Raw genomic sequence first — 21,043 nt, forward strand, 5'->3', positions numbered from 1 at the left:
TGTTCATCTTAACTGTTTAACCTCTATGAGGGAATGAAAACAGAGTAGACAATGTCATCATCGGACACAGATCCCTAACCAGGGAGCTCCAATGCTGCTGCTAGGTTGACACAGGGAAAGGTCTGTGGTTAGTCATATCCTATGTGGGGAGGATTCATTAGTGCAAAGTGTAGCAAAACATTTTGGACTGTAGCAAAACGGATATTGGATCAGTCAATCGTGGGAAGGTGGTTCAGAAAGTTAACACAACAAATTAAAAAATGTATGCAAAAAAAGTAAATCTGGTATGGAGGACATTATCCTGCTTTCAGCTTGACTTTTGCTCGGGCTGTTTAGCACTTTCATACTGCATTTGTGCCTGTGAGGATACTGTAAAATGTTAGCCTGGCCATTTATTTTGTAAACTGTACAAATAGAAATATTGGGTACAATTAACACATTCTTTTCTAATGGCAGTGGGTGAAAAAAACCTAAATGTGCTGTATTCATTGCTTAATTTGTCGTTGTCTATAACATATGCATTCTGTATGCATGTATTCTGCATTTAGCATTTTCTGTCTGACTGACTGCAATATTCATGAATGATACCAATTGAGTATGTACAGTACCAGTACTCATTCCAGGGTTGTTCTTTGTTTTTACTATTTTCTACATTGTAGAATAATAGTGAATACATAAAAACTATGAAATAACAGATATGGAATCATGTAGTAAGCAAAAAAGTGTTAAACAAACCAAAATATATTTTAGATTCTTCAAAGTAGCCACCCTTTGCCTTGATGACAAAGGTTACTACATGATTCCATATGTGTTATTGAATCGTTTTGATGTCTTCACTATTATTCTACATGAGTAGGCGTGTCCAAACTTTTGACTGTAGGTCCATCCTTTACATAAATAAAGTAATTCTTGAAATGGGGTCTCTGTTCTTTTCCACGTATTGTAGCTAGCGCCCCCTGGCATACAGCCGCAATGCTGTCAGCCGGTGAATAGAGAATACAGTAGGACGCTGCGTAGCCTCGTGATGCATACGACGGAGAGCCAACTCCGTTACCTCGACCGCTCTCCATTTCGCCTGAATTTATATATTGCATTACTGTCCACTTTGACCTTTATGGCTCGGTAAAAATAACTGGGAATTAAGTATTTTATTCCCCTTATGTTGGATTGTACCTTAACGCACTATTGTATTTAATCGACCGTCATTTTATTTTTTGTCATCTGAAAGACGGTGAGTGTGTATCTACTATGTTTGTGTTGTAAACCGAGCAACCTAGTTTTTCCTACGTGTTATGACTGACAGAAGTGTTGCGGCCTTGGGCTCTCTTGGAACTGAATCATCGCGGATTATGTGTTGATGGTCAGGCCATGCATTGTAACATTGTATTACGACCATGTTTTGAACTCTAATGTATTATTCAAACCTCAGAATATACATGTTAGTAATTATTGTAGCAGTTTCATTGTTTGATTTTAGGCGACTAACTACTGTTAATCTGACTCGGTAGGATGAACTAGGTACGCTAACGTTAATTTAGCTGTCTAGTGATGTACAGATAAACCAAAATAAGACGCAAATGTTGACGTCCTCTTATACAGTCTGCTGTGTTTGATATATTATGTCGTTGAGCATGAAGTAGTAGTTATTGACTTAATTGTAATTGACTTGTATTAGCTAACAATTACCGGTTAAATGCTAACGTTCGCTTAGCTAAATATAGCTAACTGTTAGTCATCTAACAGTAAGCTAACTACAGCAGGTAATACGTGTTTTGTCTTCGTGGACAGATGGCTAACGTTATGTTGATAGAACTGGGCTAGTTAGCCAGTACCTAGCTAAGTGTAGCCAAGCCTTATAGCAAACGTTAGGTTGTTTACGCTAGCTAGCTATGCAGTATAACTTGTTTTGTAAAATTGTTATGCTGCCACTTAACGTTAACTAGCAGTTCTTTCACAACTGTAATGTCAGTAAATTACGTTTGCTAAACTTTTCTGCAGTAAAAGCGAACCAAGTCATGATGGAATTAACTAGCTACTGTAGCTAGTTAGTTAGGTCTATATAAAGACCTGTTTATGTTTGCTGTACTTTCTGGTGTTACTAATAATAATGGATTTGTGACATAAGCTAGCTACTTGAATAATGATAATGTCAAAAGTAAGGAGATGGGCTGTCTGCACATTATTAGTGTGTCCATTGTCAGACTGTAGATGTAAGATAGATAAACGTTACCTAGTACTGGGATATCCTTTCTGGACATTCAGTTGGTTGCTCAAAATAAATGGAACATAGGCCTAATTCCTACACAAGTACTAGAAACGTCTGAGAGACAATTCGGTGGGAGTCAGTAGTTGCCAGTTATAGAAACCGCAAATGTTCTCTGGTAATTTGTGATGAATCTGTTGATAAGAGGATCTACCCCAAGTATCTTATCCTATAGCCATCCAGGCTCTAACAAATTGACACTGTTTTACTGTTTCAAGTCCTAATGAACATAGTCCAACCCCCAACCGAAAATAGTTTAACTCCGTATTGTGTAGAGATGATACCTCCAGTCTGCAGCTTGACTCCTGACCCACACTAAATCCTGGCAGCACTTCACCCCTGTCGACTCCAATAGCTCCCTGTCTCCCAATGCATTGATGATAAGATCCTCCTTCTGACCTACAAAGCCCTCACCATCTTGCCTTGCTCCTAGGCACTGAAACTCCCTCCCTCCAGCCATTTGTAACTCTTGAGGGCATCATTCGCTTTCATTCCCTCCTAAAGCGCCCCCACCCACATACAAGCAAAGAAATACACTACAAACCCCAATCCCGCCCCTAAACCGGGTTCGTATCCCAATCCCGCCCCTTACCCTAAACCGGGTTCGTATTCCAATCCCCCCCTTACCCTAAACTGGGTTCGTATCCCACCCCTTACCCTAAACCGGGTTCGTATCCCAACCCCAATCCCGCCCCTTACCCTAAACCGGGTTCGTATCCCAATCCCACCCCTTACCCTAAACCGGGTTTGTATCCCACCCCTTACCCTAAACCGAGTTCGTATCCCAACCCAAATCCCGCACCTTACCCTAAACCAGGTTCGTATCCCGACCCCCTCCCTACCCTAGACCGGGTTTGTATCCCAACCCTCCCCTCTCCATACACTGATACATAACTCTTTCCCATCTTTGAGCCCACCTCTCTTATTATTCATGTTTTTGTTTAGTCTGATGTTTATTTGACTCCTGTTTTATTTGTTAAATTCTTGATTTCTATGTTGTAAAGTGACTTTGGGTTCTTGAAGTCCCATTTTTTTATTATTATTGTTACATACAGTACCCCGAGAAGTGAGGCCCAAAACCTGTTATTTTCCTGAGAGGAAAAGTTACTGTTGCTTAGTTATTTATAGCAATTACCATGTTTCAGATGTCACGTGAACTAGCTACAAACCTTTGTTGCTCTGATTTGCCCAACGTAATCCCATTGGCAACTGCAAGTTGAGCCACTCATGATTAAATTAAACGCCAGCTTTCTCTCTCTCTCTCTCTCCACCCCACCCCAGGTGAAGGAAGACTACATGACACACAGGAGGGAGCAGTGATTGGACCTGTCTGTTTTCTCCATCCGGCGGATGAGTCCCCAGCTCAGCCCACAGCAGTGATTGGGCTAGGTGCCAGATAGGGAGCTGTAGCAGGGGGTAATCATGGCGGACGTGGACCCAGACACCTTGCTGGAGTGGCTCCAGATGGGCCAGGGAGATGAGAGGGACATGCAGCTGATCGCCCTGGAGCAGCTCTGCATGTTATTGCTCATGTCTGACAACGTGGACCGCTGCTTCGAGACGTGAGTCACCAACACACACTGTCAACTGTCTATCTGACAAACATCTCAAGCATTAGTCATACTGTTGAGAGGACAATGTCGCGCTTATACACACTGCCTATAATGACGGCACAAGCCTTTTTATTTGATTACTGTTGAGTCGTTTGTGGATGCTTATGTTTATATAGCTAGTCCTCTCTTGCAAAATAGATTTTCTCATTGAGAATAACCTGTATAAATAAAGGTTATATATGCCCTCCTCTGTCCCCCAGGTGTCCCCCACGCACCTTCCTCCCCGCCCTGTGTAAGATCTTCTTGGACGAAAGCGCCCCGGACAACGTGCTGGAGGTGACGGCCCGCGCCATCACATACTACCTGGACGTGTCGGCTGAGTGCACCCGCAGGATCGTGGGCGTGGACGGGGCCATCAAGGCTCTGTGTAACCGCCTGGTGGTGGTGGAGCTCAACAACAGGACCAGCAGAGACCTGGCTGAGCAGTGTGTCAAGGTACGCTTTTATTTAGAATTTGGGCTTGAAGCATTATTCTATTAAACACTGTGGGAGCATTACACCACTGTGTGTGTATGTATGTATATATATATATATATTTGTAATAATGACAATTACAACAATACTGAATGAACAATGAACCCTTTCATTTTAACTTAATATAATACATCAATAAAATCAATTTAGTCTCAAATAAATAATGAAACCTGTTCAATTTGGTTTAAATAATGCAAAAACAAAGTGTTGGAGAAGAAAGTAAAAGTGCAATATGTGCCATGTAAAAAAGCTCATGTTTAAGTTCCTTGCTCAGAACATATGAACGCTGTTGGTTCCTTTTAACATGAGTCTTCAATATTCCCAGGTAAGAAGTTTTAGGTTGTAGTTATTATAGGACTATTTCTCTCTCTACCATTTGTATTTCATATACCTTTGACTATTGTATGTTCTTATAGGCACTATAGTATTGCCAGCCTAATCTCGGGAGTTGATAGGCTTGAAATCATAAACAGCGCAATGCTTGAAGCATTGCGAAGAGCTGCTGGCCAGCACAGTAAAGTGCTTTTTGAATGAATGCTTACGAGCTTGCTGCTGCCTACCACCGCTCAGTCAGACTGCTCTATCAAATCATAGACTTAATTATAATATAATAAACACACAGAAATACGAGCCTTAGGTTCATTAATATGGTAAAATCCAGAAACTATAATTTAGAAAACAAAACATTTATTCTTTCAGTGAAATACGGAACCGTTCCGTATTTTATCTAACGGGTGGCATCCCTAAGTCTAAATATTCCTGTTACATTGCACAACCTTCAATGTTATGTCATAATTTCGTAAAATTCTGGCAAATTAGTTCGCAACAAGCCAGGCGGCCCAAACTGTTGCATTTACCCTGACTGCGTGCTATTGCCTGCTAACCGGGATTTCTTTTAGCTAAAAATGCAGGTTTAAAAATATATACTTCTGTGTATTGATTTTAAGAAAGGCATTGATGTTTATGGTTAGGTACATTCGTGCAACAATTGTGCTTTTTTTCGCAAATGCACTTGTTGGCTGTCTTTGTTAGAATGAAATAGCCTTCATACAGTTCGTAACGATCCAGGCGGCCCAAACTGCTGCATATACCCTGACTCTGTTGCACAGAACGCAAGAGAAGTGACACAATTTCCCTAGTTTAAAAGAAATGCATGTTAGCAGGCAATATTAACTAAATATGCAGGTTTAAAAATATATACTTGTGAATTGATTTTAAGAAAGGCGTTGATGTTTATGGTTAGGTACACATTGGTGCAACGACAGTGCTTTTTTCGCGAATGCTCGTGTTAAAACACCCGTTTGGCGAAGTAGGCTATGATTCAATGATAAATTAACAGGCACCGCATTGATTATATGCAATGCAAGACAAGCTAGATAAACTAGTAATATCATCAACCATGTGTGGTTAACTAGTGATTATGCTAAGATTGATTGTTTTTTTTTATAAGATATGTTTCATGCTAGCTAGCACCTTACCTTGGCTCCTGGCTGCACTCACATAACAGGTAGCCAGCCTGCCACGCAGTCTACTTGTGGAGTGCAATGTAATCGGCCATGATCGGTGTCCAAAAATGCTGATTATCGATTATGATCTCTTGAAATCGGCTCTAATTAATCGTCCATTCCCATTAATCGGTCGACCTCTAGTAAGAATGTCTACTTCACCAGTCACGTTGGCGGGAGGTCAATTTTCAGGGCTCTACAGTGCGAGCATTACATTTGCATTTGTGAATAAAAAATGGTCAAAGGTCAAGTATGAGCATATGTGCGATTTCTAGCATAAAAATGCTGAAGTAGCTGTTTTCAAAGTATTTCTGCTGTTTTGTTTCATAGCCGCTAATCACACCAAGAAATACGAATACTACATCCCACCTCGCGCAGCAACAGTTTTGCACACTGTGAGTGAAGTGCTGATAGATCATTTTTTTGGAGGCACAGGCATCAATGTTGGTCTAATTTACTCATAACCCACAATTCAATGCAAACTAGTCGCGTGTCAAACTCCGGTGGCACAGTGTCATTTAATCAATGTGGCTGTATTTTTGGCATGTGAGATAAAATTATGATGCTGTCTTGCAAAAACAATATGTATAGATGACATTGATTTTAGTGTTGGCATATTGGCTTAGTCTCATAGTGAGGAGCCTATAAAACGTTGTTAGCTTTATAAACAGATTTTGGGGGATTCTGAAATTTATTGGAATACATTTTTATTTTATTTATTTCACCTTTATTTAACCAGGTAGGCTAGTTGAGAACAAGTTCTCATTTGCAACTGCGACCTGGCCAAGATAAAGCATAGCAGTGTGAGCAGACAACAGAGTTACACATGGAGTAAACAATTAACAAGTCAATAACACAGTAGAAAACAAAGGGGGAGTCTATATACAATGTGTGCAAAAGGCATGAGGAGGTAGGCGAATAATTACAATTTTGCAGATTAACACTGGAGTGATAAATGATCAGATGGTCATGTACAGGTAGAGATATTTGTGTGCAAAAGAGCAGAAAAGTAAATAAATAAAAACAGTATGGGGATAAGGTAGGTAAAAATGGGTGGGCTATTTACCGATAGACTATGTACAGCTGCAGCGATCGGTTAGCTGCTCAGATAGCTGATGTTTGAAGTTGGTGAGGGAGATAAGTCTCCAACTTCAGCGATTTTTGCAATTCGTTCCAGTCACAGGCAGCAGAGTACTGGAACGAAAGGCGGCCAAATGAGGTGTTGGCTTTAGGGATGATCAGTGAGATACACCTGCTGGAGCGCGTGCTACGGATGGGTGTTGCCATCGTGACCAGTGAACTGAGATAAGGCGGAGCTTTACCTAGCATGGACTTGTAGATGACCTGGAGCCAGTGGGTCTGGCGACGAATATGTAGCGAGGGCCAGCCGACTAGAGCATACAAGTCGCAGTGGTGGGTGGTATAAGGTGCTTTAGTGACAAAACGGATGGCACTGTGATGCCAAACTATAAAACTAACTAGCCAGCTATAAGTAACTGTAGCTAGCTAGCAACCTGACAGGAGTGCTAACTAGCTACGTTAGCTTGCTAGGCAAAATAATAGCTTTAGATTGTTATTTATTTTTTTTAAAGCTCAATTTCAAGATTTCCACCAAGGACGTTGTCTCACCGATCATCACTCTCCCTCGCTTGGGCAAGGGACATTTAAGGTACTCTGATGTGACAATGTAATACGTCATTCAAGGGCTGAGGGTTTAGGGCCAAGGGCTGTCAACTTTTAATTTGGACTGCAGCCACTGTCTACTACTAGTCACATCCCAAATCTCACACACATACAGACACACGTGACATAACTCCAGTGGCCCCGTTAATCTCACACCCTTAAAGGGGAAGCTGAACATTTTGTCTAATCTGATATTTTGGTTAAAAGAAAATATGACATTTAAATTTAGCACATTACTTATTAATACATGTATTGTTTTAGAAACATTACAAAACATGGTCATCAGTTGTTTAAAAAAAATGTAATTATGACAAAAAAATATTTTGGCTGGTAGATTTCTTTTCATCTACCTGCCACAGTTGCTGGTGGAAGAACAATAATATGTTACGCCCTGCAAGAAAACATTCTCTTTCTTTACCTGGGACCTTTTATTCAAATCACAAGATGCGGATGAGGAGTTTATTCAAATTAGGTCTTGAATATGTAGGTCATGTTTCACAACATATATATCTGGTTTAGGAAGGGCTTATGTATGTGGTAGAATATTACAGAACATGCTCATACACAAAAGTAGTCAGGTGCAGAGTCCTCGTTGTGAAATCCATAGTAAAAAAGATGGGCCGCGCATCATAAATAACCATATGAATATATTCTTCTGCTGACTATTTGTGGTGTCATTTGTCAGGTGCTGGAGCTGATCTGTACCAGGGAGTCTGGTGCAGTGTTTGAGGCTGGGGGTCTGAACTGTGTGCTTAGCTTCATCCGGGACAGCGGTCATCTGGTCCATAAGGACACCCTGCACTCTGCCATGTCTGTGGTGTCTCGCCTGTGCAGCAAGATGGAGCCCCAGGACTCCTCTCTGGAGACCTGCGTGGAGTCCCTCTCCAGTCTGCTCAAACACGAAGACCACCAGGTGAATGGCACACCCACTCAGGGGTCATCGGTTGGGGGGGTGGTCATCCATGCACATTGGTGGTGGATGAATGAGTTTTCCCCATTTCTATATTAAGTGCTTTGAACTACTGGAAAAGTGGTATTCAATTCAGTTATATAAATTGAATCAATTATCACTGGAAAGAAACTTGAAGGTCTAGTTGCAAATGATTGCATTGTTATTGATGAAAATGCAACCCATTGATTGACAGGTGTCTGACGGTGCTCTGCGCTGCTTTGCCTCCCTGGCGGACCGGTTCACCCGTCGAGGGGTGGACCCCGCGCCACTGGCCAAGCACGGTCTGACAGAGGAGCTGCTGTCCCGGATGGCGGCGGCAGGGGGCACGGTCTCCGGCCCCTCCTCCACCTGTAAGCCAGGCCGGACCTCCACTGGGGCCCAACCCACCGCCGCCGACTCCAAACTCTCCAACCAGGTGTCCACCATCGTTAGCCTGCTGTCCACGCTGTGCAGAGGCTCTCCCCTTGTCACTCATGTAAGGACATTTTACATTTAGTATTGTTAAAAAAACAAAAAAACATTTGCAAATCAAATTGCCCATTTGATAAAATACTTTTCTCAATGTGAGTCTTTAAGGACCAGCTCATATCTCAGAGACTACTGAGAAGAGTTTTATTAGATGGCTTTTATTTTAAGTCCTTAGCCTTGTCAAATTATTGCAGTTTGATTTGTGGTAGCTGTATTTGGTGTTATGAGCACTCTGGGACACATTTCTGTATTAGTAAGAATTCATAATGTGCCAATAAAATTGCTATGAAATACAATGTTTAATATATGAACTGCAATATCTTGAAAGCTAACAGTAATAAAAATAACATAAAACGTTGAAAGGATCTAATTTCAGAATATATTAGTGAAGAGAACTGTATTGTAATGAGAGCTATTCTGAAGTGACACTATGACTAGTATAAGATAATAATAGAAGTGGTGTTTTTGTTTTGTCTCTCTGTGTGTGTGTTTCCTGTGTGTGTGTGTGTATAGGATCTGCTACGCTCTGCTCTGCCTGACTCCATGGAGAGTGCCATGCAGGGGGACGAGCGCTGTGTTCTGGACACCATGCGTCTGGTGGACCTGCTGCTGGTGCTGCTGTTCGAGGGTCGCAAGGCTCTGCCCAAATCCACCGCTGGCTCAACAGGGCGCATCCCGGGCCTGCGACGGCTGGACAGCTCCGGGGAGCGTTCCCACCGACAGCTCATCGACTGTATCCGCAGCAAAGACACAGACGCTCTCATTGATGCCATCGACACCGGAGGTGGGTGGGTGGATAGTATTGGCTCAAAAGTAATGCACTGTAAAGGGAATAGTGCACCATTTGGGACCCAGATATATCCTATATGTTGGTCTGTCAGGAGGCTAGGGCACATGATGATGTGGCAGAGGAAGTTTGTCCAATCTGGTGTAATGGTGCAATTTTTCTTAATTAATTTCAGCCGTTTGTTTTGCATAATGGTAAATGTGTCATGTTTATGAAAAGTGTCTGTTATTGCACACGCATATTCAATTGCTTAAAATGGTTCCTATGTTGCAGCTTTTGAAGTGAATTTCATGGATGACGTCGGGCAGACTCTTTTGAATTGGGCCTCTGCGTTTGGCACACAGGAAATGGTAAGCTATTTTAGACTGAGTCTCGAATCCCTCCATCTCTTTACAGAGTTTACCCAATACATTATGGGGACCATTAAGCATGTGAACAGAACAGAATGGCTTATTGTGCCAGGGGGATTAAAGATAGATTTTGGAAATGAGGCACTGTATCTAGTTCCCCAGAGTCAGATGAGCTCATGGATACCATTTTTATGTCTCTGTACACAGTTGAAGGAAGTTGTTAACTAGCTCTAGAACAATTACTTACTAGCGTTAGCACAATGCAGATACCCATATACAGTGCCTTCGGAAAGTATTCAGACCCTTTGACTTATTCCACATTTTGTTACGTTACAGCTTTATTCTAAAATGGATTAAATAGTTTTTTCCCCCCTCGTCAATCTACATGACAAAGAAAAACCGCTTTTTAGACATTTTAGCAAATGTATAAATAAAATTAAAAACGGAAATGTCACATTTCCAGAAGTACTTTGTTGAAGCACCTTTGGCACGTTACAAGCTTGGCAAACCTGTATTTGGGGAATTTCTCCAATTCTTCTCTGCAGAAGCTCTCAGGTTGGAAGGGAGCTGTGCTGCACAGCTAATTTCAAGTCTCCAGAGATGTTTGATCAGGTTCAAGTCTGGGCTCTGGCTGTTTTCTTGGCTGTGTGCTTAGGGTGTTGTCCTGTTGGAAGAAGAACCTTCACCCCAATCTGAGGTCCTGAGCACTCTGGAGCAGGTTGTCATCAAGGATCTCTGTACATTGCTCTGTTCATCTTTGCCTCGATCCTGACTAGTCTCCCAGTTCCTGCCGCTGAAAAACATCCTCACAGCATGATGTTGCCGCCACCATGCTTCACCATAGGGATGGTGCCAGGTTTCCTCCAGACGTGATGCTTGGCATTCAGGCCAAAGCGTTCAATCTTGGTTTCATAAGACCAGAGAATCTTGTTTCTTTAGGTGCCTTTTGGCAAACTTCAAGCGGACTGTCATGTGCCGTTTACTGAGGAGTGTCTTCCGTCTGGCCTCTCTACCATAAAGACTTGATTGGTGGAGTGCTGCAGAGATGGTTGTTCTTCTGGACGGTTCTCCCATCTCCACATAGGAACTGTGGAACTGTGGAGCTCTGTCAGAGTGACCGGGTCCGAATACTTTCCGAAGGTACTTTGTCATTGCAGTAATGCTAGTTAGCATTGGCTCAGTAAACTACCTCTAACTTCCTTTATACTGGACATAGAGACACAAAAATTGAAGTATCCTTTTAAGGACAGCATCTCTTCCCTGTTGTGCTGCAAGAATGGGTTCAGTGCTCAAGGTTCTGTCAATAGGTGTCCATAGCAACAAACTGTATGCATGGCCTAATGCAGACAAATTACTATGGTTTGGTTACATAATGGCTTGTTTGTCACCCCGAAACCAGACCACGACACCATTGTATTCATTTGGCACCAAACAGAAGAAAATGGACTGAAATAAGGAGAGTCTAATAATACACGTCTGTTCCAAAATGTTGTAAAAAGTTGTTCTTTGCGTGCCTTCATTATCAAGACCCTGTTGAAATACCCCTGTTGTGGTTGATGTCCCAGGTTGAGTTCCTGTGTGAGAGAGGTGCTGATGTCAACAGAGGTCAGAGGTCCTCCTCCCTCCACTACGCTGCCTGTTTTGGACGGCCTCAAGTAGCAAAGGTAGCTATGCTCTCTTTAACCTTGAGAGGAAATATCTTGTAACGCTCAAACGGCTGTTTTTTCCAACAACATCCCTTGATAAAGGCCCAGCAGCTGGACTGTTGGCTGCTGGTGTATATTGAATTCAATGAATGTAAAGAAAACATAGGATAAAGTTTTTGCGTGTGCACCCTATCGTCCTCTATATGTTGTTTGGGAATACAAGCAGATACAGTAAGTTCCCCTAGTAAGCATTTTTCTATGTGTCTATAGACTCTACTGCGACATGGAGCCAACCCTGACCTCCGAGATGAAGATGGGAAAACTCCCCTGGACAAAGCAAGGGAGCGTGGCCACAGTGAGGTGGTAGCCATTCTCCAGTCTCCTGGTGAGTTCTAACAATATATTAACAGCTGTGCTGCCGACTGATTCCATGAAAATCCTTGGTCGTCAGTGGCTCATGCCCATCACAGAATAAAGGACAGTGGTTATTTCACAATTTGTTGTGTTCTCTTTTGTTCTGAAGGAGACTGGATGTGCCCTGTTAACAAAGGAGAGGACAAGAAGAAGAAAGACTTGAACGAGGAGGAGGAGGGCAGCGAACCCAAAGGAGACCCTGAGATGGCCCCCATCTACCTGAAGAGGCTGCTACCAGTATTTGCACAAACCTTTCAGCAAACCATGCTACCTTCTATTAGGTAAGCACAACTTTGAGAGTAACTTGACCAAAGGACCTTTTGTCTATACTCACAGAGATGTATATATTACTGAGGTCCTGAATGCAATTTTATTTGAATAGGGACACATTCAAATCCATTAACACAGGGTTTCCCAAACTATGGGTCGCGTGATTTGAAAATGGGGTTGCGAGAGAAGTTTTGTGGTTGGTTCATAGAACTGTAACCTCTGGTAGCCGCTACATGCTATTGTAATAAACAGAGTGGGTTCTTTTTTCTCCCTACGCGTGTCTCTATCTTTTTTAAACTATGAAATATTATGACCCCATCACTGAAAGATACTGTAAGACTCTCAGGAACACGTACGTACTGTTTCTCTACTATGCCCACAAGCTGTTAGCACCGAGTGGACAAGACCAGGCTCTAAATCAGACTAGGGGGTAAAGAACATCATCAATGATAAGGTTCTTTTCTACATAGAGATCATACAACATTATTGCCTGATGCTCTTCTGAACTTCTCAATCCCTTTTCTGAAGCATTTCAGTCACTTCAAACCATAATGTCTTCAGATTGAAATACTGCCAGGCTGAAAAAGTTTGGAAACCCCTGCATTAAAGGTGCAAAATGCAGAAATCGTGCCTCCATTTCCTGTTTGCTAAAATTCTAATAGTTTGCCTAATTTCAGTTTCTCGTTCAGAGAATCATTGTACCATCTAAACCTCTGTGAAATATATTTTCATTAATCAAAAATATTGTAGTTTCAGCTGTTTTGAAGCTGGTGTACAAAACCGAAAGCAAAAGACTCAAAAACGACACAGATCTGTTCTATGCATCTTATACTTGCTTTCAATGATCATGACAGATCTATAACTCACATTTCTATGGGCATTTGGTCAGGTTGCGTGACATTGGTGCTTTAACATGTCGTCCCTCTGTCCCTTACAGAAAAGCTAGCCTGGCTCTGATCAGGAAGATGATTCACTACAGCTGTGAAGTGCTGCTGAAGGAGGTGTGTGACTCTGACGCCGGTAACAACTTGCCAACTGTGCTAGTGGAGATCACCGCCACCGTACTGGATCAGGAGGTACGGCACTACACAACATCCATCTCTTTGTGTATGTGTGTGTTCAAGATGTGCGTGTGTTCTCGTGTGTGTGTGTGATCCTCCACTATTAACAACGTTCAACAATAACCGAATGCCTGTTAAAAAGCTATTTAGTTGCACCAGCTCTCTTGTAATCCACAGGCTAAGTTAAATGTGGTGTCTCTTCCTGTACAGGACGATGATGACGGTCACCTGCTGGCACTCCAGATCATCAGAGACCTGGTGGACAAAGGAGGAGATGTCTTCCTGGACCAGTTGGCTAGACTGGGCGTCATCAACAAGGTGTCCACTCTGGCTGGACCCACCTCAGACGATGAGAACGAGGAGGTGTCCAAACCAGAGAAGGTGCAATAAGAACACCATAATGCAGTTCAAATATACACTGATAGAGCTTTGTGATTTCTGTGTAATAAAAAGTGTTCCGCAAAGAAAATGTACTTAGTCTCTGGATAAGAGCGTCTGCTACATGACTAAAATGTAAAGTAAATGTCTCTTGTTCCACCAGGAGGATGAGCCACAGGAGGATGCCAAAGAGGTGCAGCAGGGGAAGCCCTACCACTGGCGTGACTGGTCCATTATCAGGGGGAGGGACTGCCTGTACATCTGGAGTGATGCTGCAGCCCTGGAGCTCTCCAACGGCTCCAACGGATGGTTCCGCTTCATCCTGGACGGCAAGCTGGCCACCATGTACTCCAGCGGCAGCCCCGAGGGAGGCTCCGACAGCTCAGGTAGACCTAGCTACATACCTTCTCAATCGACCTGGTATGTTATGACTTGAACTTTCCTCAACTAGTTATTTATTCCTCTCCATCTCTTATTTGGAATTGAGGCCAGAATGAGCTCCCTCCACTCGCATACATGCAGTTGTAACAAGTGAATAACCGTGTTGTACTACCCACCCAGAAAGTCGTAGTGAGTTTTTGGAGAAGCTGCAGCGTGCCCGGAGCCAGGTGAAACCTGTGACAGCCAGCCAGCCCATTCTGTCTGCCCTGGGTCCCACCAAGCTGACGGTGGGGAACTGGTCCCTGACCTGCCTGAAGGAGGGAGAGATCGCCATCCACAACTCTGACGGACAGCAGGCCACCATCCTCAAGGAGGACCTGCCCGGCTTCGTGTTTGAGTCCAACAGGGGCACCAAGCACTCCTTCACCGCTGAAACATCACTAGGTCTGTTAGTTTGAACTTCAGTGCATATAGATCATATCATTTTGTTGTATTTAATTCTGTAGTTAAATGTGCCTAAATTGTTTAGATTAATCTCTCTCATTTTATTATTTATTTATCTCATCTCAGGGTTTCCGTTATGAGAATGTGTCCGGACATTTGACTGGCAGAATTTTTATTTACCGGACGTTTTGAGAAATTTACCATAACCTGATTCTGACACACCGTGCTCAGAATGACAAAAATCACATTTTATATTATGGTATTTAAACTTAACAGAACATGCAAATCGAGAAGGCGATGATGTGTGTCCTTACTGCACACAATTACTTTTCCCCAGTAATAAACAGCAAAATCACTAGCCTATACATAGGCTGGTGTGACTTTCATGTTTCAGGAAGCACATTTTCTTTTCCTCAGTAATGAACAGCAAAATCACTAGCCTATACATAGGCTGCGCGTGACTTTCATGTTTCGGAAGCACATTTTCACCGTAAAAATGCACCTTTATAATAAATCATTCCATGCATCATCGCATTTGCAGACTTATGTAAGAGCCTACTAATCATAATGTGATTAGATTGGATAGTCATAATTTAGGCTAATATAACTCAATCACTGTTGCATGGCTGAGCGTGTAGTGTAGAGGCCTGGACTATAAGCTATATCAGATGTTTTTCCTGTGCAAAGAAAGAAACCTACGTCATGCAATTCTACTAAACTTTATATGACTGGAGACAGCAGAATCTTTTTTTAGGCCTCTGAGAAGGGGAGATAAATAGAATATGACGTCCATCTAAACTGGAGGAGGAAATTATTGTCCTAAAACAGACTTTTGTGTCACTGACCCAACAATGATCGAGTGAATATGCGCACTGCACACTCACTGGGGATATGGCAGACGTTTTCTGCTGGTGCCAATAAGATAGACTACAGGCCTACGCTTGTTCACTCAATTAAGTTGATCATTTTCATAACTAAAAGACATTAGTATTTTTGTCATGGTCTTCTCTTTCCAAACTGTTTTTATTTATTTCTGTAAAGACAGGAGTATGCTAATTAGGCTATCATTTTGGCAATTTAATTCCATTTACTTAGGGAAAGCTTAGATTCCCCTAGCCTTTTGGAGGCGCCACTTATGTCAATCTACTACCCCAATAGTAAAACAGTTTACCTAGGCTATTGGTCAGCTTGTCAAGAAAGAAATATCCCAAACGGACAGTTGTGGGATTATAGATCCCAAATTCATACAACTTTTAAAAAGCAATGAATCTGATGCAATACATCAGAATGTTTCACTTAAAATGTTGATCAACTATTTCTTAACATTATTAGTGCAGAAATGCACACAAGGCACTAGAATATGGACAATGAAATAAAATAATTGCCTTTTAAGATAGGACAATGTTTTGTTTTATGAGCATGGCTTTATTTCTATTACAGCATATTGGAGGCCTGTCATTCATATTCCATTCACCCAGTTCAATGTAACTTCAATAGGTTTAGGCTACTACAAAATGTTCCTATACCCATCATGAGGTTGCTACAACTTAGCCTATGGAAAGTTTACAACATAGGTGTAGAGAGAAATTAGGTGAGACCGTGACACATGGGCAGACAGTGACACATTCAATACCGCCTTTCACACTCCTGCCTGCATCTAGTTGATCTAGGGTGTAATTATTAGTCCAACAGTTGCAAATTAGAGTTTTTATTGGACAAATTCAGATATGTTTATCACTGTTTCGTTCCGTTTGCTTCCGTTTTTAAGAAATGTTTTTCAACAGAATAGGAGGAATGAATACACCCCTGATCACACACACACAGTTTACTTTCATAGCAGCCACGTTGTATTCCTTCTCACCTCTACACGCTCTCCTCTCACCTTTTCCCTTCGCTTGTGGACGTCAAACCATATAACCTAGACATAGCCTACATTGTTGTCACCATATTAGCTAAAGTAATGTGATAGACAACATAGCTAATAGAACTAACACATTAGTAAACCCACTACAAGCATTCAGTACAGTGTTCAATCAGTAAGCAGTTTAGCAGTTCCACCGGTGGGTCTCAGTGGCAATAAATGAGTAAAACCAAAAGCTTACCATGTCTTGGAAGATAAATTCATTTGTTTCCAAACTGTTCAACTATTGTCTTTTTCTCTCTTTGGGTCAACTACTCAACCCATTTTATGCACTGCAGTGCTAGCTGTAGCTTATACTTTCACTACTAGATTAATTGGATGGATAACATGTCAGTTCATGCTGCAAGAGCTCTGATAGGTTGGAGGACATCCTCCAGAAGTTGTCATAATTACTGTGTAAGTCTATGGAAGGGGGTGAGAACCATGAGCCTTCTAGATTTTGTTTTGAAGTCCATGTACCCAGAGGAGGACGGAAGCTAGCTGTCCTTCGGCTGCACCATGGTGCTACCCTACAGAGTGCTGTTGAAGCTACTGTAGACCTTAATTGCAAAACAATGTGTTCTAATAAATTATTTGGTGACGTGAACATGTTTATAGAATAGTTTTATCTAAAAAAGACAATGTTTCACTATAAAAATATATAAATAATAATTCACTGAGGAATTGTCCTCCTCTGAGAAGCCTCTACTGCTCTACAGATATGGTTGGGTTTTGCCTAGGCTACTTTAAAGCAAGATGATGTCTCATGTAGTGCCACATTCTGGTTTCAACGATGAGGTAGCCATATGTAAATGCATACTGCCTCCAGCTTATTGCAAAGTGTTGTGTGGCACGCTGAAGCCTCCCTACTGTTGCCTAAGCATTTGAATAGCGAATGAGAAGTGCACTGAAATTGCCAGTTGATGAATCGAGTAGCTTATTTTAATCATGGCCCAAAAATTAATAAGATCCATAATGAATGTACACCCTCCAATTTAATTCCACTAAATTATGCAAATGAACTCATAGACCAATAAGTATGACCAGTCAAATGTATTTCCATCAATTAATAGACTATAAAGCATTCTCTCAATAGGATTTGTTTTCTATTCCCGGGACAATTGGCCTTTTTAAAATAATTACAGCCAAAAGCCGGGTAATACCGGCTAACGGAAACCCTGATACTACATTAATAGTATGTGGACACCCCTTCAAATTAGTGGATTTGACTATTCAGCCACACCTGTTGCTAACGGTTATATAAAATCCAGCACACCGCCATGCAATCTACAAAGAAAAACATTGCCAGTAGAATGGCCTTTACCGAAGAGCTCAGTGATTTTCAATGTGGCACTGTCATAGGCACATTTCCAGTTTGTCAAATTTCTGCCATGCTAGAGCTGTCCTGCTCAACTGTAAGTACTGCTATTGTGAAGTGGAAACATCTAGGAGCAACAATGGCTCAGCTGTGAAGTGGTAGGCCACTCCCCCTGCCCGAATGCATATTGCCAACTGTAAAGTTTGGTCGATGATGAATATTCTCTGGTGCTGTTTTTCATGGTTTGAAGGGGGCTAAGCGGGGGCTAAGCGCCCAGTGAAGGGTAATCTTAGCCCTACAGCATACAATGACGTTCTAGGCGATTCTGTGCTTACAACTTCGTGGCCACAGTTTGGGCAAGGCCCTTTCCTGTTTCAGCATGACAATGTCCTGGTGGACAGTGTGAGGTGAATAGAGACATGGTTTGTTGAGATCTGTGTGGAAGAACTTGACTGACCTGCAAAGTGCCCTTACCTCAACCCCATCGAAAGCCTTTGGGATTAATTGGAAGGCTGACTGCAAGCCAGGCCTAATTGCCCAACATCAGTGCCTTACCTCACTAATGCTCTTGTGGCTGAATGGAATCAAGTCCCCACAGAAATGTTCCAACATCTAGTGGAAAGCCTTCCCAGAAGAGAGGAGGCTGTTATAGCAGGAAAGGGGGCACTAACTCCATATTAATGCCCATGATGTTGGAATGAGATGTTTGACGTGTGGGTGTCCACATACTTTTGGTCATGTAGTGTTATCCTCTAGTATAATGATGTGGTGATGGCTAGTGGAAAGCCATTAAGTGCATCTCCCAGTCCGCCCTGCATTTGATGTGAATTGTCTTAATGTTTTTCTTCTCTGTGTTGTACAGGGTCCGAATTTGTGACTGGCTGGACTGGAAAGAGGGGAAGAAAGCTCAAATCCAAATTGGAGAAAACAAAACAAAAGGTGGTTGAGTCCGTCTGCTGTTCAGCAGTATTTTTGTTGTTGTTTAAAGCCAGCTTCCTTCTTCCTGAATTGAGAAGATTACTTTGTCTATTGTCACAGGGACACTTTTTTTGTTGCTTTAGAGCACATTACATATTATCCATCTCGTTTAGCCGTCATATCATTCTTCTGTTTTATATAACAGCGGGTAGGCTTGGGCAGTATCCAGATTGTCATACCTTCATACCAGCCTTGTTCCATACCGGGATCTTAGGTAATACCGGCACTAAACACGGGGGGCGCTGTTTTCAAACTCCATTGAGCCTTTGCAACACGAAGATTAGCAATGCTAACAAGTACATATAAAATCCCATAGAGAATGCTAACGATCACATTGCAAACATTTTATACAGTCTCTGACCTAAACCATTTTTAGGACAGACATCCCAGCTCATGATGTTATTACAATAACTAAAAAATGCTACTCCCAGTTTACTGCACGCACAAAACTAATATTCGACATATTTTGGAAGAAGCTAACCTCTTTGCTAGATAGCTAAGTAGCTACTACATTAGCGAACCAAATGTACAACTGCAGAGCATTTGGCACATTTTAGACAGTTAACTGTCTAACTATCTGAGCAGCTAACCGATCGCTGCAGCTGTACATAGTCTATTGGTAAATAGCCCACCCTTTTTCACCTACCTCATCCCCATACTGTTTTTATTTATATACTTTTCTGCTCTTTTGCACACCAATATCTCTACCTGTACATGACCATCTGATCATTCATCACTCCAGTGTTAATCTGCAAAATTGTAATTATTTGCCTACCTCCTCATGCCTTTTGCACACATTGTATATAGACTCCCCCTTTGGTTTCTACTGTGTTATTGACTTGTTAATTGTTTACTCCATGTGTAACTCTTTGTTGTCTGCTCACACTGCTATGCTTTATCTTGGCCAGGTCGCAGTTGCAAATGAGAACTTGTTCTCAACTAGCCTACCTGGTTAAATAAAGGTGAAATAAAATAAATAAAATAAAAAACTTAATAGTTATAAGATATCTAGCTGGCGAACATTTAGTTGTGAATTCCATACTGTAACTAGATCACCTGGCAGGTGCTGCACAACATTGAGTGACTCATAAGGCTCTGGTCTCGTCATTGTGTGCTTGTAAACAAACACTACGTGACTGGGTACTACTACCTGTAAGCTTCATAATGAAAAATCATCTGACAGGTGAAATGAAGAACACAATCTTCTTTATCTCCTAACATATATTTGACAAGTTGACAATGTATTTTACTTAAAGTAGTTGCAAATATTCCAATGTATAGAAAGTTCAAATAGTTTCAACAGTATTGGAAAAACCATCCTGTGCCTATTTCCAAAAACCCTGGTATACAGCCCAAGCCTAACAGCAGTTTTATGCTAGTTATCCCTCACTTTTTCCTTAACACCCAGTGAGCCCAGAGCCCCTCTGTCTGTTCCTGTGATGTGTGGTTGTGTTACCTTAGTTGAATGCACTGATTTGTAAGTGGCTCTGGATACGAGTGTCTGCTAAATGGCTAGAAATGTGAAACGCAGGTGAAGACCATGGCCAGAGACCTGTATGATGACCACTTCAAGGCGGTAGAGAGCATGCCCAGAGGGGTGGTGGTCACCCTGAGGAACATCGCTACCCAGCTGGAGTCTGCTTGGGAGCTGCATACCAACAGACAGGTAGGGGGGAAAAGCACATCAACTCTAACCTACATTTATGTCAGAGTCAGATAACATTATGATTACCAACAGACCGGTAGGTGGGGGAATCGCCCTGATCCACTCACACAACACACATTGACACATCAATTCACATCTACTTGCACTTTATGGAAAGTGCGCCTTAATGCAATTTACAGTAAATCGGTACTTTAATTTTAAAAAACGAAGTAGATATTTTGATTGACTCACTCTGTGATATGTAGTCGTTTTCTTGGTTCTGTCTGAAGCTGTAGGCTACAGGTTTGATGACTCAGTGAAAGTTAAATGTACTGTTTTGTTTCTGTTGCAGTGTATCGAGGGAGAGAACACATGGAGAGACTTGATGAAAACAGCTCTGGAAAACTTGATTGTGGTTCTCAAGGATGAGAACACCATCTCCCCCTATGAAATGTGCAGCAGTGGCCTAGTGCAAGCACTTTTTACAGTCCTTAATAATGTAAGTAAGATGGG

General features: G+C 42.0%; 1 protein-coding gene across 14 annotated transcripts in view; it reads left to right on the top strand.

Annotated features, from left to right (window-relative positions):
• The first annotated feature begins 977 nt into the window (after positions 1–977).
• Positions 978–21,043, top strand: part of LOC109904237 (E3 ubiquitin-protein ligase HECTD1) — a 40,938-nt gene continuing 20,872 nt past the window's right edge. For 6 of the 14 annotated variants that reach the window (XM_020501467.2, XM_031787949.1, XM_031787951.1 and 3 more), the window contains exons 1-17: positions 990–1,231; positions 3,545–3,825; positions 4,077–4,311; positions 8,224–8,451; positions 8,684–8,965; positions 9,472–9,742; positions 10,019–10,095; positions 11,661–11,759; positions 12,012–12,126; positions 12,265–12,436; positions 13,363–13,501; positions 13,697–13,867; positions 14,028–14,250; positions 14,426–14,689; positions 18,770–18,846; positions 20,417–20,551; positions 20,883–21,029. In XM_020501467.2, coding sequence (XP_020357056.1) covers positions 3,686–3,825; positions 4,077–4,311; positions 8,224–8,451; positions 8,684–8,965; positions 9,472–9,742; positions 10,019–10,095; positions 11,661–11,759; positions 12,012–12,126; positions 12,265–12,436; positions 13,363–13,501; positions 13,697–13,867; positions 14,028–14,250; positions 14,426–14,689; positions 18,770–18,846; positions 20,417–20,551; positions 20,883–21,029 — 2,775 coding nt within the window. In that variant the 5' untranslated portion in view covers positions 990–1,231; positions 3,545–3,685. Of the gene's footprint in view, positions 1,232–1,342; positions 1,361–3,544; positions 3,826–4,076; positions 4,312–8,223; positions 8,452–8,683; positions 8,966–9,471; positions 9,743–10,018; positions 10,096–11,660; positions 11,760–12,011; positions 12,127–12,264; positions 12,437–13,362; positions 13,502–13,696; positions 13,868–14,027; positions 14,251–14,425; positions 14,690–18,769; positions 18,847–20,416; positions 20,552–20,882; positions 21,030–21,043 lie in introns of those variants that run through there. The other 8 variants (XM_020501465.2, XM_020501466.2, XM_020501469.2 and 5 more) reach the window with 4 other exon arrangements.

Source organism: Oncorhynchus kisutch, linkage group LG14 (assembly GCF_002021735.2).
Source record: "Oncorhynchus kisutch isolate 150728-3 linkage group LG14, Okis_V2, whole genome shotgun sequence".
Classification (NCBI taxonomy): Eukaryota; Metazoa; Chordata; class Actinopteri; order Salmoniformes; family Salmonidae; genus Oncorhynchus; species Oncorhynchus kisutch.